Here is a 17,175-nt window from a genome sequence, read left to right on the forward strand (position 1 = left end):
ATGAGATCACTGAGGCCCAGAGAAGTTACGTACCCAAAGTCAAGAGCTGACAAGCAGCGGAGCTGGGATTACAACCTGCGATCTCTGATTCCCCAGCCTGGGCTCTTTCCTCTGAGCCACGCTGCTTATCTTCCCTTACTCAGGCAGTCATTTGATCCTATTTACTGGGCGCCTGCTGTATTTTTTTTCCCCCTCAATCGTATTTATGGAGAGTTTACTGTGTGCAGAGCACTGTACTAAGTGCTTGAAAAGAACAATTTAGCAACAAATAGAGACCATCCCTACCCAACAACAGGCTTACAGTCTAGAAGAGGGGTGACAGTTATCAAAACAAGAAAACAGCCATCAATAGCATCAATATAAATAGAATTATAGATATGTACACATCATTTAATAAAATAGAATGCTAAATATGTACATATATATACAAGTGCTGTTGGGCGGGGAAGGGTCTGAGCCGCTCATACTTGGTCCTCTCTAGAGTGACATCCTCTCTCCCTTCCCCACAGTACACATGTATATATCTGTAAAATTTATCTATTTACTTATATTAATGTCTGTCTCCCCTTCTTAGACTGTGAGCTCACTGTAGGCAGGGCATGTTTGATGTTATAGCTTAGTACAGTGCTTTGCACACCGTAAGCACTCAAATAAATATGATTAGTAATAATAACAATAGTTAACCTTGCACTTTCTCCCCCCACACGGCTCCACCGCCTAGCTTACAAAATCTTGGCACGACTTTCTTTTTTTATGGCATTCGTTAAACACTTACGACATGCCAGGCACTGTACTAAAGGACTGGGGTAGATACAAGATAATCGGGTTGGATCTAGTCCTCGTCCCACGTGGGGTTCACAGTCTTAATCATTTTACAGATGAGGGAGAGGCCCAAGATCACACAGGCAAGTGGTGGAGGCGGAATTAGAACCCAGGTCCTTCTGACTTCCAGGCCCTTGCTCTATTCACTAGACCACGCTGCTTCTGGGGGCAAACTTCAGCTCCCGGAATCCCTGTACCACCCTCGGGCATCAAGTGACTATTTACTCCAGCCCCAAGCGGGCTTGATGCCTGGTTGCTAGTTGGATGCGGGGCCGTATCAGGAAGGATTGGGATCCAGACTAACTCTTCCTCTCCTCCCCCACAATCACAAACACCAAAGTGCAAAGGCCTTGTGGTTGATCCTGTGACCGAGGAACAAAGAGCAGTAGGCTGGAAGTCAAGAGACCTGTGCTCCTATCTCAACACGCAACTTACCTGCTGTGTGTGACCTTGGGCACTTAACTGCTCTGTAACCCCATCTCTAAAGCAGGGATAAGGTAGATTGTGAGCCCCATGTGGGACAGGGATTGGGTAAGATTTATAACCTTGTGCCTACACAATGCCCAGCACATAATAAGCACTTAAATACGACCCTGATCCAAGTGTTTGGTGATATAGGTCTTTGAAAAAAATTCAAATAAAAACAGTAAAGGATGATTTTTATAATACAAATTCCTCCTTTCTTCTCCCACTCCCTGTTTCACCCTCCCACTTGGATCTGCACCCTTTATTCACCCCACCCTCAGCCCTGTAAGTAATTAAGTACATATCTGTAATTCATGTGTTTATATTAACATCCGCCTTCCCCTCTAGACAGTAAACACCTTGTGGGCAGGGAACGTTTCTACTAAATTTGTTATATTGTACCCTCCCAAGCACCTAGTGGAGTGCTCTGTACACAGTGCTCAGTAAATATGATTGATCGATTGAAATTCCGGACGGAATGGCAGAGAAAACATTCTGGTAAGAATCAATGGAATAATTTAATTGTTGAAGTTGGTAATACAAATGCAGCGAAATTATTGCCAGTGCCTGTGCTTACATATGGGATTGTTTAGTTACATCACAGAGCTCTGCAAACAGTAAGTACTCAAATACCATTGATTGATTACATCAAGTGACTGGTTCAAGCCACCAAATCTGCAACAAAAAAGTCCCCAGTGCTACTTGTTCTTTAAATGACTTGGCAGCAAAATACGGTTGTGTGTGTGTATATGTGGGGGGGGGGGGTGGGGTGGGGGGCGCCTTCCTTGTCCCCCCTCCATTCCCAAATATAAGAATGGGGGTTAAGGAAGGTTGGTTTATGCAGTCTCATGATTGCAATATGGATATTTGTGCTATCCATACTGTAAGTGCACCTACCTTGAGATAGTTTATCTAGAAACACATCTGTGGAATGACAAAGGATTAAGTGATACTTTCCACCCCTTCCATATATAGGAATGTATAACTGGACTTTGTATTGGAAGATGAAGACTGATGACTCATCCATGAGGGGGGTGGGGCTGGAAAGTCCAACAGGTGACTTTAGCCCTTTCCATCCTCCCTAGGAAAAGCTTGTCATTTCATTCAATCGTATTTATTGAGAGTTTACCGAGTGCAGAGCACTGTACTAAGCACTTGGGAGACTGACCTTTCCCTGTGTTGCTGGATTTCTCACTACAAGTGAAATAGGGAACATGTCTGAATGGTGACTGTCCTACAGCAACATTATTTGTAAAATTAAAATGTTTATACATATCTTTCAATGGGAGAAATTCCCTTAATTACAATTTCAAAAGCTATTTTTCTAATCTGTATACTGTAGTAGGAGATTATGCTGTGGCTATTTTTAATAGAGTTCTTCTGAGTATTTAGGAAACTTCAAAGGAGAAAGGCACCACACACACACACACAAATCACATTCAAGAATGAAAAACCTCTGCAAAAAGTAGAAAACCAGCTTCAGACATCTCATTACTTCAAGTATCTGCAAACCTTGCACAATTTATGCACAAAGACAAGTGTGGTTCTAGTCGTAACCATCACCCATGCAATGACCAACTTAATATGGAAGCCACATGGCATAGCAGATAGAACACTGGCCTGGGAGTCAGAAGGTCATGGGTTTTCTAATCCCAGCTCCGACATCTGTCTGCGGTGTGACCTTGGACAAATCACTTCACTTCTCTGTGCCTCAGTTACCTCATCAGTAAAATGGAGATTAAGACTGTGAGCTCCATGCGGGACAGGGACTGTGTCCAACCCAGTTTACTTGTTTCCACCACAGCGCTTAGTACAATGCCTGGCACACAGCAAGTGCTTAACAAGTACCACAACTATTATCATTAAATCAATCAATGGTATTTATTCAGCACTTACTAAGTACATGGCACTGTAGTGAGTGCTTGGGGGAGTACAATAGAATTAACAATCTCTCTGCCCATAACAAGTTTGTAGTCTAGAGATTGAGTATATCATCTCTTATGTTAGGACATGCTGAGGTAGCTTTTTTGAAGCATGAATTTTGTTTCTAGACTGGCAGAGTAAATGTTTAACTGAACAGTAACCTAACAGCCATTAAGTTAAAGTTAAGCTAAACCTGGAATGTAGATTCCTGAATGTAAGTCAGAAAAACTGGGTGGCTCTATTAAGTACCACGCCTCATGAAAATGAGTTTTTAATCACAATCTAGTATGGCATCATTTGGAAAAATGAAACAAAAAACCCACACTGCAACCATAGTCCTACCTGAATACTTGTCTCACGGGAAATTGAACCTCAAAATGTCCATGTCCAACTTATCACTTTCATTTATTCAATTTAAAAACTGTACCGATACAGTTTTTATAGGTTCTTAGACTTGTGGACTTAATCTTTTAGAAACTGCTAAACCTGAAATACAGGGTAGAGTGGGAAAACAGGAGTATCTCGGGGAAAGATGGACACTATTAAATGTTTGATAAACTTTTTTTTTTTAAAGTATTCAATTTTTAGAGAAAATAATGAGGGATGAAATAAGACAGTCACTTACTGGTAGCCTTTGTTCTCAAATGCCTATACCATTTCAGATTACAAGGTCCACATCTGGGTTTGAAGACGCTCCTAGAACACTGTTGTTTCTTTGAAACATCACAAGGTTACGGAAAATGGGTGTTTTAGTACTCACGTCTATATGCACAAACATTTCCTCCCACACCCTGTGGCACTGTTGATGGAAGAACCTTCCCTAATCCTCCAACTGTCTTCTATCCAAAACATACAGTGAAAATACACATTAGAACAGAACTGACTGAATTTGCAGCTGCAGATGCCTATCCCATACACGCAATTGCCCCAAGAGTATGCTGAGTTGAACTCCCAGATTTGATTAAATCTTTGACAAGAATTGAGAATTTGCAAACAGGGCAGATTTGTAAACCCCCAAGACCTTGAGCTCCTTGAGGGCAGGGATCCTTTCTGTTTCCTCTATTGTTCTCTCCCAAGAGCTTAATCTAAGGATCTGCACACAAAAGTGCTCAATAAATATAACTGATTGAAAAAACCCAAAATGGCAGTTTCCTGACCACTTAGCTCTTTGAATCTTTCCCCTTCCAATCCTCATGCCCCCAAAATTCTTGCCCACTTTTTGTCCCCATTCTCACAATGAAAAATTGGCACTTTGATTCTTCTGGCAGGTAAGAATCTTGGGACTTTTAACGAATAATAATTACAATGGCATTTATTAAGCATTAACTATGTATTACGGGTTGGAATAGATACAAGGTACTCACTCTGCCCCACGCAGGGCTCACAATCTGTATTCTCCCCATTTTAAGAAATGAGGACACTGAGGCTCAGAGATGTTACGGGACTTGCCCAAGGTCACACCATATGCCATTGGAGGCAGTGGACTTCAAACCCATAGTAATAATACTGAATAAGCATTTGCTGTGTGCTACGCATTGTGTTGGGAAAGAATACACCCGATGGAACTGGACAGAGAAAATGAGAGGATGAAGGTAGGAGTCAAGAGGGAGGTGTAGTTGTAAGATTAACTAAGAAGGAACGAAAAGAGCTGAGCAGTAGCAGGTGAAGAGATCAGACAATTAGCGGAGATGAGTTGGTGAAGTACTCAAACTGATTGCAAGAAGTTTTTGTTTGATGAGGAGACACAGGAACCCAGAGGAGAGATTTGAGGAGAGAAGAAATGCGGGATGAGGGATACTTCAAGATGACAATGCAAGTGGCAGCATGAAGTACAGATTGGAGCGGGAGAGTCTGTAAGTAGCAAGACCAAGAGAGAGACAAATAATCAATCAGTCAATCAATTGCCTAGTTGCAACAAGACCAGGAAGATAGCAGTTTGGGTGGAAAGGGAAGATCCACGAAATATTGTGTAGGGAGAACGAGCAGGATCCGGAAGTATGTTGAATAACAGAGTTGAAAGACAACAGGGTGTCAAGGAATGACCCTGGCTGCCGTCTGGGGCAAGTCAGAGGAGAAAGTTAGGAGGAGGAAGATGGGCTTCAGGAGATAAGATGAGTAGTTCTGCTTTGCATAGTGTAAAGCTTTTCATGTCTAACATTTCATCTCCTATAATTACATCAGTTTTTAAGGGTTTAGTCACAAGTTACCCTGAAGTCACGCATACTCTGAATAGGCATTACAGCTAATGGACATTTCTGCTCAGACAATGGGCTTGTCGAGTAACCCCTCTGATTGAAGGGACTCAAAAAACTGTTCCAAGACTTGTAGGGGATCTGGTCTTTACAGCAGTGGCTGCTGAGAAGAGAAACTGGTTTTGCCACAGCTGCCTGCTTCTACAGCCAAGCATTGGGCAACAACTGCTCTCTTGGCTGCTGCTCTGCTCCCTAGAGTCTGGTTTGGGAGATAGTCCTCAGTGGAGAAGGAGTGGAATGCTTTAAGAAGAACCCTGAGATAACACGGGTGGCTTACGTGATCATGAAATACCCTGATCATGAAAGACCAAGATCATGATCACGAAAGACCCTGATCACAACTACCTGATAGGAACACAGCCTAATATTTCTTTTTCTATTTTGGAAAATGGTATGCAAGGCTTACCTTCCCAAAAAGACACCTTTTCCATGGCAGTTCTCACATCAAACAATACCATATCCGCCAGAAATCTATTAAAAAATTCCAAGTACTTGTGGTCTAAGATGATTCAAGATTTGACAATCTCGACATAACTGGAATTTATTTATGCAAACACACTGTAAAGCCTTTCTGAATTTTCAAAAACATGATAGTCTTGCATGATTAACACACAAAAACGGTAAACGTTTATGCTAATACTATTATTTCACTCTCCACTTGCAGTACCAGAAGGGTAGAGAAAGAACTCCTTAATACATTGGATATCAGCTTCAATTATAGGGCTGAAGACCCTGATCTCTGTTTTAGGAACAAATCTCTATACATAGTCAACACAATCACATACAGATAATGTTTCCAAATAAAATGAACTTCCCAAAGATTGAGGAAGGACAAAGGTTCATTCTGCACCTATTTGGGCTTGACCTTTTTTTTTTTAGAAAACAAAAGACTTATTATCAACAACTATTACATTTCTCTATTGGAAATAGTGACTTCACATTTTTATAAAGAGCAAAAGACAAGTGCTTTATTATGAGAACGGTTCCAAGTAAATTTTAAGAGTGCACCAATGATAGTGAAAAGATGACTTGCATCAGGTATTTTTTTTTATGAACACTGGGTAAAAAGGGGCTACAGTACGTCTTTTCCAAACACCACCCTTTTCTAAGGCAACAATACACGTCCATTTCAGAACAGAACTGTTACATAAAAAAGCTACTTCACAGAACAGTACAGCATATAAACTCCATCTTGGCAAGCCAATGTGGAGTGGCCAACCATCTACATTTACAGCTTTCTAACAAGTTAGGGTTAAACAAAATTTATCACAGTTTTTTTAATGTTTAAAATCAACAAGTTTTTCCATGAACTTTCTACTCCTCACAAGATTGTGCAGATGGGGCCCACATGTTGATATTACAGTAATTACATTAAATAACATTGCACAGTCAACCTCCAAGGTTAATTCAGTACAAAATAAGTATTAAAATGTACCAGTACTAGTGGTTTTACATAGTTTATATCACTAGTTATGAAATTAAAAAATAGGCGAATGCCTTACAAACTGCACAATACAGGCATAATGATGTGGAATAAATATAAGAAATCTGGTAAAATATTAAACACAAACAGGTTACATGGAAACAAACTGTACAACCACATAAAGCATAAACCAAAAATCTATGGTTATAAACAATTTGCTGTCAAGTCTCTTAAGTAATTACACATACTGTGGAAGGGAGGAGGGGATTGGAAAGGAGTCACAATGGGATTTGAGACCGGGAGGCGCTAACGCCAGTTTCAAACGCCAGTTAATTCCTGAGGTGGCATTAATCATTAACTGATGCACATATCAATACTTGAAAAATGAGCTTGTGCTATGAAACAGTACCAATATCATATTTCCACAGACTGGAATCTGTAATGTCCTGAAAGCAGCAAGCCTAAGTGATATACCATGATACTCAATGGAATATTTATTTTTCTTAAAATTTGGATGCTACATATATTAGTGGGCCAGGAAAAATATTTCAAAATTCTTCAGAAAATGCGTTTTTTTTTTCCCCTCCAGCAGTTTTAGTTAGCCCGAGACAAATAAATTATTTTCATTTATTTTCTTACTCTAAGTGCCAACACTGTAAACATTTTCAAATTTTTTCAACTGAACACTGTTCAATAACAAAGATAAAAGCTTAAGATAAGAACAAAAAACTGGGAGTACAACGAAAGCTGATATTTCTCAACTTTTAAATCAAATTTATGTAAGGTTTTTCAATAGCTGAAAAAAATTCAGGCTACAGTCATGAAGACTTTTCTTGTGCACTCTGAGAATGGACAGTTTTTTTTTTTTAATGCCTGATGGAGGTAAGAATTTAAAAAACCCACCAAAATGTAAATAATAGGGAAGAACATTAAGTCAAAGCATTAAACATACATATTTGTGCAGAAATCTAGACAACTATACATGATCTGTATTTCAGCATTTTTTTATTGTACAACTATAAACAGAAAATGAACAGAATAATCTATATACTTACCTGTACATGTGAACATAACTTTTTTACCTACTGTTATTTAATATAGTTCATAATGACTTTAATTTTACATTTCATAACTATGTATAACCTTATTGCGATATGGGCAATTTCTACAGGAGAGTTTCACAAGCCAATCACATTAGGCATTACCAGTACATTCCAAAGGGGGAGATCATTTTTGCCTTCCCCGATCCCAGAACTTCAGCTTCACTTACAGCTTAAGCTCATTTGCGATTTTGGATGCAATGTTCTTAAATGCAATAGAAGTCCCGGATATTCTTTTGAAGCGGACTCCGTTGAGTGACAATCGGGGCAACTTGCAGACTTCCATCTCCCACTGAACAAGGCTATCCTGTCGGGCATCACCATGGACGCAGAAAAGCAAAAACCTTTCCTTTTGTTCATAATCGCAGTTATTTGCATCTAATACTTTTCGGATCTCTCTCATCATGTCATTGGGGTCCATGGAACTGGTGGTCTTCATGCTCCAAGTGAATCGCAAGGAACGAGGCTTTGAATCTTTAGTGTCCTCCTTCTCCCTTTCTTTTGGTTCCCCAGAAGTACTCCTGTAGGAAGATAGGGGTAAATGACCATCTAGCAACACAATGAAGGCTAATGTAAAAAATCTACACTGAGTAAAATTATCATTAAAAATTGGCATTATCTCAGTTAGTCTACCTACTTAGTCACCAGTTATTCCCTCAGTAATTTCCATAACATCCAGCTCTAAAACAATGCAAAATGATCTAAATGAATGTTTGGGGGAAACAACTCAAGCATTAAAAGTATTCAAAAAGTAGTACGTAAATACAGAGTACAAGTTTCTCTTCTTCCCCTACGTCTTTTTTTCATATTTACATTCGCAGAAGTGACTTTTTATCATTTTCTTCATAAACACCAAGTAGGGAGAGAGACAGCGCATTTGCCTTGCAACTAACCCCAAACTTTGAAATGTGTTTTAGAGTTCTGAAATCTCTCTCTGGGTTTATTTAAAATGGCATATCTTGGGACAAGAGGTTTGCAGTATATTTACGGTTATGTAGCAGTTTCTTGTATTCCTAGGGCACTGGAAGGTAACTCCTTATACTTCCAATGCAAATGCTCTGTGCTTCAGATCCAGAAGTCCTATCCTCTTTTGGAGTCTTACTTGACAGGGCTTATGTTAGAGGACCGAGGCATGGTCCTTTTGGTTGTGGGGGAGAGGGATGAGGGAAAAGGAATAAAGTCTGTGGTATAAAGGTGAAGTCTAGGCTGTCCACTCAAGTTCCTTTTCCTTATTTATTAGACTGAACTAGACTAATACATTGACCCCCCCCCCCCAAACATATCTCCACAATAGCCCAGGCAAAGCAAGGAGGTGACACTTTAAACAAATCTTTAAATCACCAATAAAAGTATATGTTTATGAGAAGGGTCTTTTCAGAGAGCTACACAGGCATATAAGAAAGCATTCATTTTGAAGAACCATTTTTCCACGGTAAGTCACTATGGGAAAGTCGGTCAACACATTTTTGAAATGTTTGCAGTTATGGTCTAGGTGTTGAATTATGGATTGGTGAAGGTATTAGGTTTATTTTCAAATTTTATCAATGACTATCAGAGAAACTTGAGCAAGGTATTCAATTTCTTTTGTCACTAAAATTGGACTTAAGTATCAATATCTGGATTAGTAAAGTATGGTGCCAAGAAACAGGTATTGAGTCATACCAAAAGAGTGTGCACTTTGATTCACTCAAACCTCCTCCTGGAACAAACTACTAATTTCACATCTTTCTATATATTTGAGCTTTGCTTTGATAATATCTTCAACATTTTCATGGATACTAAATAAATGATGACCTAAATACATTCAAATGAGCTTAATTCTGCCGTAAAATAATTTAATTTTTTTTAAACCAAAGTATACAGTTCGTTATATCGTCTGGAAAATAAGAACTTACTGAATTTATTATACAAAGTTAAGAAACTAGGTAGGGTTTCAAAGGTTAAAGGGAAATCAATTCATTCAAAAGCGGAAACTGTCTAAAATATACAGGTTATCTAGCTACTAGTTCTTTAATATTCATTTTTATGAATTGATATTATGCCTTTAAGAAATAAACGTTTCATACACAGGGACCTAGCAGCCAAGTATTAATTGTGGCTCTCACCTTGAGGTGTCAGTTCTGCCACTGGCTTCGCCTTCACTTGGATCCCTCAAAACAAAGTTAAGGTTGAGATTTAATGATAAAAAGTAAAGAAAAATTAATCAAGAGAACCTACATCTAAAGATATATTAAAATAATTTCTTGTTGAGCAAACTTCTACCAAAACAGTTTTCCAACACCTAATGCTACTTTCCTCCAGGTTTCCAACTAACATTTTTTAGTGCCCACTAGATTTGTGGCACCACATGAAAGGCAGCATTTCTACGACACAATCTTCCAAGTGCCCAAACCAAAATATGCAAGATAATGTTTTTAATGAGTTTGGAGCGGTTTTCACAGTAACAGCCACATCTGACTTCATGCATTTTTTAACAGTTTAGATTGCTCAATTTAGAAAGCAAATCGATGCCCAACGATTGAGCTGCCTTGGTCACTATAAAAAAAACCAAACACACATACGCTGACATACAAAATAGCAAAGGCCTGACATCACTAATAAGTGGTTATTCATTTATGTGCATTTTAAATCATTTGATCAGGCAGTAATAGTAATGAACAAATATTATAAAAATGAGTTCAATTATAGCATACCAGAACCTTCAATGTTATATATTACATATTCTTTAAAATGTATTAACGGTAATTTAAAATAGTTTTAATATATGCTAATTCACCATTCCTCACTTGGCAGAAAACAGTACTATCTACAAAAACCCCCATCCAATATAGAGAAAATAGGACTAAAATCCTTCAAGCCATCCTTTAACTGAATATTCTTTAAAGCTTTATGGAAATCTTTTTAAAAGCTCCTAGGAAACTCTTTTTAGAAGCTCTTATGAAAATCTTTTTAAAAGCTCCTACGATTGTCAGAGGTAAGTTGATACAGGAAAAATGACAAGACAATTAACAAATGTCAATATATTTGTACACTTAAAATATCCTTTAATCACACAATGAAGCCATTTGTATTTCCACTTTTTAAACTCTGAACTTTAAAATCTGTGGCTTAATCTTACCCCTGACAAAAGCAGCTGCAAATGCACTTGAATATAATTTAAGCAAAATAAACAAGAGTACCATTAAACCTCTCTACAAAATATACTAATTTTGTTTTATTGATTTGTTTGTTTATGGAAATTCTTTAACACATCTGATGCCCCCAATCACAGGTCTTATCCATTTTATGAGGTTTTTTTTTTTCCTGAACAGATCTGAGTTTACAGAATGTTTCACAGATGTACAATTTGAGTCTTAGATTTCAGCTGCCCTTGGTTACTTGAACAAAATCTACTATTTATTGGAATATAATATATACTCTGCACTTTGGCTCCTGATGTCAAATTACAAAATCAAGTGGGCTCCCCTTTTTTAACTGTTCCAAGTTACCTATTATTCGCTTTAATTTTCACCCCTTTGCGGCACCTGTGGTCAGGATTTGCAATTTTGCCCTAGTTCTTCCCCGCAAAACACAGCCTTTTTTGCCATTGTTTGGAAAATTCCACCTTTGCCCAAGGGGCAATGTAATATATTTGAATCTACCAACTGTGTGTGTATGCATGTATAAAGTGAACCTGGAGTTACTCAGGAGGATACATGCTGCTTCTACATAGCCTAAAGAAATGTGAGCTGTAATTCCCCTTTTCTGAATAATAAAGTCTTAATTTTAGGTTTCACACAGAAAAAAGATCCAGTCCTTTCAGGCCTTTAATCACCCAAAGGGATTTGGAATCTAATCACCCCTCTTTTTGGATAACTTGGTTCATTTAAACATACCCGCTTTTTTAAAGTTAAATCAAAGTCAACATGAAGGAAACTTCATTTGGACCCACAAAGTTGTGACGTGGATGGTTTATCATCTGCCTGACTAGAAGCAGAAGATGGGACCAGATGAACTTTCATAGTCCCTTCCAGATTTAGGATTCCAAGATTCTCTGACCAAAAAAACCCCCAAAATAACAACCCCCCCCCCCCCCAAAAAAAATTGGGGAGGAAGGGAGGAAAGGATTAAGGAAAAACTGGTGACAGCATAGAGGGGCTCCAGCTTCCTAACACCCTAGGCATTTATTCTGGGGAAATGATTAGTTGCCCTTGGAAACTATGCACCCATACTCTTTAAAAAAATAAATCACTCAGCAGAATAAGCTTTTGAAACCCTATTTTCTGGCCGGATGTAATTCTCCAAGGAGGAAGTCTGGCTTGTTCTGGGAGGAACTTTGAGAGGTTATACAGCATCATCATGTGCTCGCTGCAGGGGGCATTTGGAAAATTAAAGATTGTATGTTTGTCAGTTAAATGGGTTATTAAGGGAAACATGGTCAGATCTGTCCCAGTGCGGTTGAACGCAATATGTCACTCATCTCTCTCACCTTGCCAACTAGTTTTCCAGTATTACCCTGAGCTGCTTATTACTGGAAATGTAGGAATGTTGATTATGAAATTTCTCCCTATGAGGACATAGAATGTACTATTGGAGGAATAATGCAAGAGCAAGGATCTGTTCAATTTTCAAGAATTTATACTACAGGAACAAAGTGGGACCAAAACCTCCTGTTCACACAGACAGCATTGCTTATTTTGGGGGGAAGCCACCTGCTTGCGATTGTAGGGTTGTAATTTTAAACTTAGCTGTGTGATGTGGGGGACGCTAACTAATTTATCAATGCCTGCGTCCTCAGCTGTAATGAACGACTTAAGGAAAAACTAATATAAGCAATTGGATGCAAATATAACGTAGTCTTAAATCTGTTCAGAAAAATAATAAATATAAGTATGTAACAGCTGGGAGGGGCTAGACCACTCTTCTGAGTAACAACAGTAGATGTGTTTGGTATAATTTTTAAAGTAAGCATTTTATTCCAGTTAAATTTATATGATGATTCTAGCTTTCAAAATCCAAATAATACTCCAGTGCATTTTATAGCTCAAGTTGTCTTGCTAGTCTATTTACTTTTGTCTCCCTGGTCCCATTTCTTCTGTGATTTTTATTTAGAGGCTTTATTTACACCTTACTAAATTTTGCATTAAGACCTGATTTCAGGACCATGGCATAAGCCAACTCAAATGCTAAATGCTTGACTTTCCTCTTAATTCCTACACTCGAGTGAGGCATGGAAACAACACTGCATCGATACTGACCTGCGGACAAACTTGGAAGTAATTTTGCTTATTATACCAGTTGACGTCCCCCTCCTGGCATGTGAAAATGCACCAGTTTCATGTGACGGTGAGGCAGGTGGTCCATTATAAGTAGCATTGCGTCGTTCTCGGAGCTGCTCACCATGAAAAGTGCTTCGACTGGAACTCCCACGAGGAAATCGGGTTCGGTCTGGAGTAGACGTGCTAATACTATGAGCAGATGGGGAAGCAGCAGGCGCTCTCTGAGTTGCACTGCTGGGAAAAAAATATTCAGTATATATTACTCAGAATAACAATATCTCCCACTTAGTTTTCATATTTACAGCTAGAGAACAGAATGCTGCGAATGCTTATTCTTAACATTAATTTTCTTTGATAAAACTGTTAGGATCCTAAATACAATTATCAACTCAAATACTCAACTCTTCTTAATATGCACTTTTCAATAGCAGGAATTAAAAAAAAAAGCTGACAGCAATTTTGTGATTATATTCATGTAAACTTCTTAGAAAAATTATGAAGAGACATATTCGACTTCTAACCAACAAGAATAGCCACCATTGATAAAACTTTACTTTTTGGACTGTAGGTGCTATTAACAAAAACAGGGTTACACAAAAGGATTACCATCTTTCATCTGCAATTATGCTGACATTTATGATATCATCCAAGCCCGTGAATGCTAAATACCTAATCAATTTTTTTTAGTAACATTGAATTGATATGCATTAGCATGGCTTTGAAAAACTCCAGAAATGTATCAGAAATCATGTTTCTTTTTCAAAACAGCTTAGCTTGAGAGAAAATGGGTGTATCTGTAAAGCCAATATAGGATCACAGATTTCTTAACACAAAATGGAAAGCAATGCACGGGACACGTTACCCTGGTCGGTAAGCTTCAGTGCCATCTTTGATGGTTGGCAAGGTAACTTTTATTGGATGACCGGAGGCAGACATGGACTTCTGGTGTCGAGGTCGAGTGGAGGGTATAGCTGAAGCAACAGCAGAGCCTGCGGAAGGGGTGCCACTTACAGACATTTCCATCAGACTTTCAGCGATAAGGGGCCACAGCAATATGAAAAAGAAGGAGCAATTTTTTAATTACTCTAGAATCAAACACTGCATTTCAACAAAACTGAATAAAACCGTCGGTAGCAAACACTCTGAAACTAGCGTACAGTTACTGATGACTAAGGAACATAATTAATGCTGTATTCGCGTCAGCATAATTTCATCATCAGTTACCACAGAAAAGCTATTATTTTAGCTGGCTGCCTACAGGCTTAACTGAGTAAATATGAAATCAATTTCCCGTTAACATTTAATGTGTTACAAAATAAAATGCTTTACCTAGTAGACCCAAGAACTGTAACAATTACTAACCGAAGATCAGGATCCTAAGCCACCGTGGCTAATTGTTCTTAAAGAGATGATGAACCTCACAAAAATGCTTCTAAAATATCTTCTCTCCCGCAAATGCCAGAGTCATTTCCGACCTATAGCAACTCCATGGACACACCCTCTACAGAATGTCCCATCTTCTACCATAAAGTCATTCTGATATGTGTAGCCATAGAGTTAAAATATCATCTGGTATTATAGAGTACCAACACTAGTATATTAATAGCCAGGATCTTATCCCTTTATCAATTTAGCCTATTGACGTTCAACAAATGGATACTCTCGGTAGGGATTAAAATAGGTACAATGTGGGGAGGAGAACACTCAGAACCCACCAAATGTATGTTATAGAAGCTCCTGAATGGACTCATGCAGCCTAGCTTGTCACCAATGGATTTGAGCCCTCCAGACATCAGCATCAAATGTCTCTGTTCTAGTTGAGCACTATTGGGTTAAGTCTAGACACAGAGTCGAAAAATCTCATTACAAAAACCAACCCTCTGGATCAGAATGGTGATTTACGTTGCAGATCCGTCTCATTGAATTATAAAGGATTATAAACAATTTCTACAAAATGCTTAATACATCCCAGCCTAAAGTGAAAATGTCAGAGGTGCTGAGGGAGAGCTAAGAGGTGGGACATTCACTCTTTATCACCCAAAATGAAGCCAACAATTCATCTTCTGCTGGACAGGAGAGCTCAACTCACTGTGCTAGACCAATGAATTGAGAATGCATTAATATGGATTCCTCATTCTTCTATACGTACTTCCATTTTTTTCGGTCTTCATACCTGCTATCTTTTCCATTCTGTATTACTGAATAGCGATCAGTAGTACGTTCACATACATATGTGTTCCTTCTAGTCATGCCACCACCAGGAAATACATTGTTCTGTATGATGGGAAAACAGGTCATTTTCAATTTCAATTGTGTTTTTGGGAAAATCGGAACACAAGTAACTTTTAAACTTGTCATGAAAAGCATTTCAGTATTCTTTCAAAATTCACATCAAATATTTTCAAATTCTTTCTAGAGAGGCAGGCAGGAGGTAAGAGCATGGATGTGGGAATCAGGAGACCTAGATTCTAGTTCTAATCAGTCTCTGGTCTGTTATACAAACTTGGCCAAGTCACAACTTTTCTGTGACTCAGTTTCCTCATCTGTAAAATAGGGTAATAACAACCATGTGTTTCCTTTCCTACCTTATATAGTGTTTTCTCTTTCTTTTTTTTGAAGTATGGGCTTACTATGTGCCAAGCACTGTACAAAGTACTGGGGTAGATAACAAGAAAATCAATTTGGACATGGTCCCTGTCCCACTTGTCCAGGTAAGAGGGAGAACATGCACTGAATCCCCATTTTGTAGATGAGGAAACTGAGGCACAGAATAGTTAATTAACTTGCCCAAGGTCACACAGCAGGCAAGTGGCAGGGCCAAGATTGTTATAGTACAGTTGTCTAGGATACAATCTTTGCTATAACACTGCTTATGTTGATCTCTGGTACAGTCAATCTGATAGTACCTTAGTTTTCACTTCCTAGAATGAGGTTCTTGTCCAGTTTTTAAAATGGTTGAATGGTACACTAGTTCATACAACTTGTATATGAGGACCTGTACATTTCCCTTTCAATAAACACCGTGTTGTTTCTCTTTCACCTTTTTATTTCTAATTAGCGCAAAACCTTTTTGCTGTAGTTGTCCGCCTGTGAAGTAACAGGTCTCCCACTATCTCTAATGCAATGGTTTTTTGGTAAATAGTTAAATCAGCAGATGGCACTATTTTTGAATATGCAAGAGACTCCAATGCTCCACAAGGAGGATGTGAGCTCCACACTCTACAACTGTCTAAGTTGCAGAGGAAGTCCCAGTAGTGTCTGCTGCTGCAGGAGACACAGAGATATTCTGTCTCATGGTCAAAGTCAACTGTACGCTTTGAAGCGCTTAGTGTGCAGAGCACTGTACTAAGCATTTGGAAGAGTACAATGTAACAGAGTTGGGAGACATGTTCCCTGTCTACAATGAGCTCACAGTCTAGAGCTTGTAGACGGTACACCTCACTCAGATCAGCCATCTCTCAATGTTTTGCTGTTGGTTCTAGGGGACCAGGAGAGAGAGTGTGCATGGAGCTGCACAAATCACCACCACTACTAGGACACAATTTTAGAGCACGCCTTTCTGACAGTGGGATATCCTATTACCTTGTCCCTAAACAAAGCGTCTGTTCAAATAAGCAGTTCAGATGATCCCAAGTAATATATGTGAAACTGAAGGAAAAACCAGCAAGCTTTTGAAGTTCCTCTATTTTTTCTGTACAACTTCTCTAGGCCAATATTTTTCCTTTATTAAAACCCAGTGATATTTAAAAGGGCAGGGACCGTGACTTGTAATTCTATTGTGCTTCTGAGCACCTAGTACAGTGCTCGGCCCACAGCAGACCCTCAATAAAAGCCAACAATAGTGATTACTCAAGAACAAAAGTTTCCTCAACTTTGAACAACAGTCTTTAAAGTAATGACCACAGTACTTCCTGATAGTTGTAACGAACATA

At 38.7% G+C, this 17,175-nt stretch overlaps 1 protein-coding gene across 5 annotated transcripts in view; it reads right to left on the bottom strand.

The window, feature by feature from the left end:
- Positions 1 to 5,987: 5,987 nt before the first annotated feature.
- MARK1 (microtubule affinity regulating kinase 1) overlaps positions 5,988 to 17,175 on the bottom strand; it is a 59,013-nt gene continuing 47,825 nt past the window's right edge. For 2 of the 5 annotated variants that reach the window (XM_007672372.3, XM_039914792.1), the window contains 5 exons: positions 15,393 to 15,517; positions 14,106 to 14,270; positions 13,223 to 13,477; positions 10,091 to 10,135; positions 5,988 to 8,506 (listed from right to left, as the gene is read on the bottom strand). In XM_007672372.3, coding sequence (XP_007670562.1) covers positions 8,152 to 8,506; positions 10,091 to 10,135; positions 13,223 to 13,477; positions 14,106 to 14,270; positions 15,393 to 15,517 — 945 coding nt within the window. In that variant the 3' untranslated portion in view covers positions 5,988 to 8,151. The remainder of the gene's footprint in view (positions 8,507 to 10,090; positions 10,136 to 13,222; positions 13,478 to 14,105; positions 14,271 to 15,392; positions 15,518 to 17,175) is intronic. The other 3 variants (XM_039914791.1, XM_007672375.3, XM_007672374.3) reach the window with 3 other exon arrangements.

This window comes from Ornithorhynchus anatinus, chromosome 19, assembly GCF_004115215.2.
Source record: "Ornithorhynchus anatinus isolate Pmale09 chromosome 19, mOrnAna1.pri.v4, whole genome shotgun sequence".
NCBI classification, from domain to species: domain Eukaryota; kingdom Metazoa; phylum Chordata; class Mammalia; order Monotremata; family Ornithorhynchidae; genus Ornithorhynchus; species Ornithorhynchus anatinus.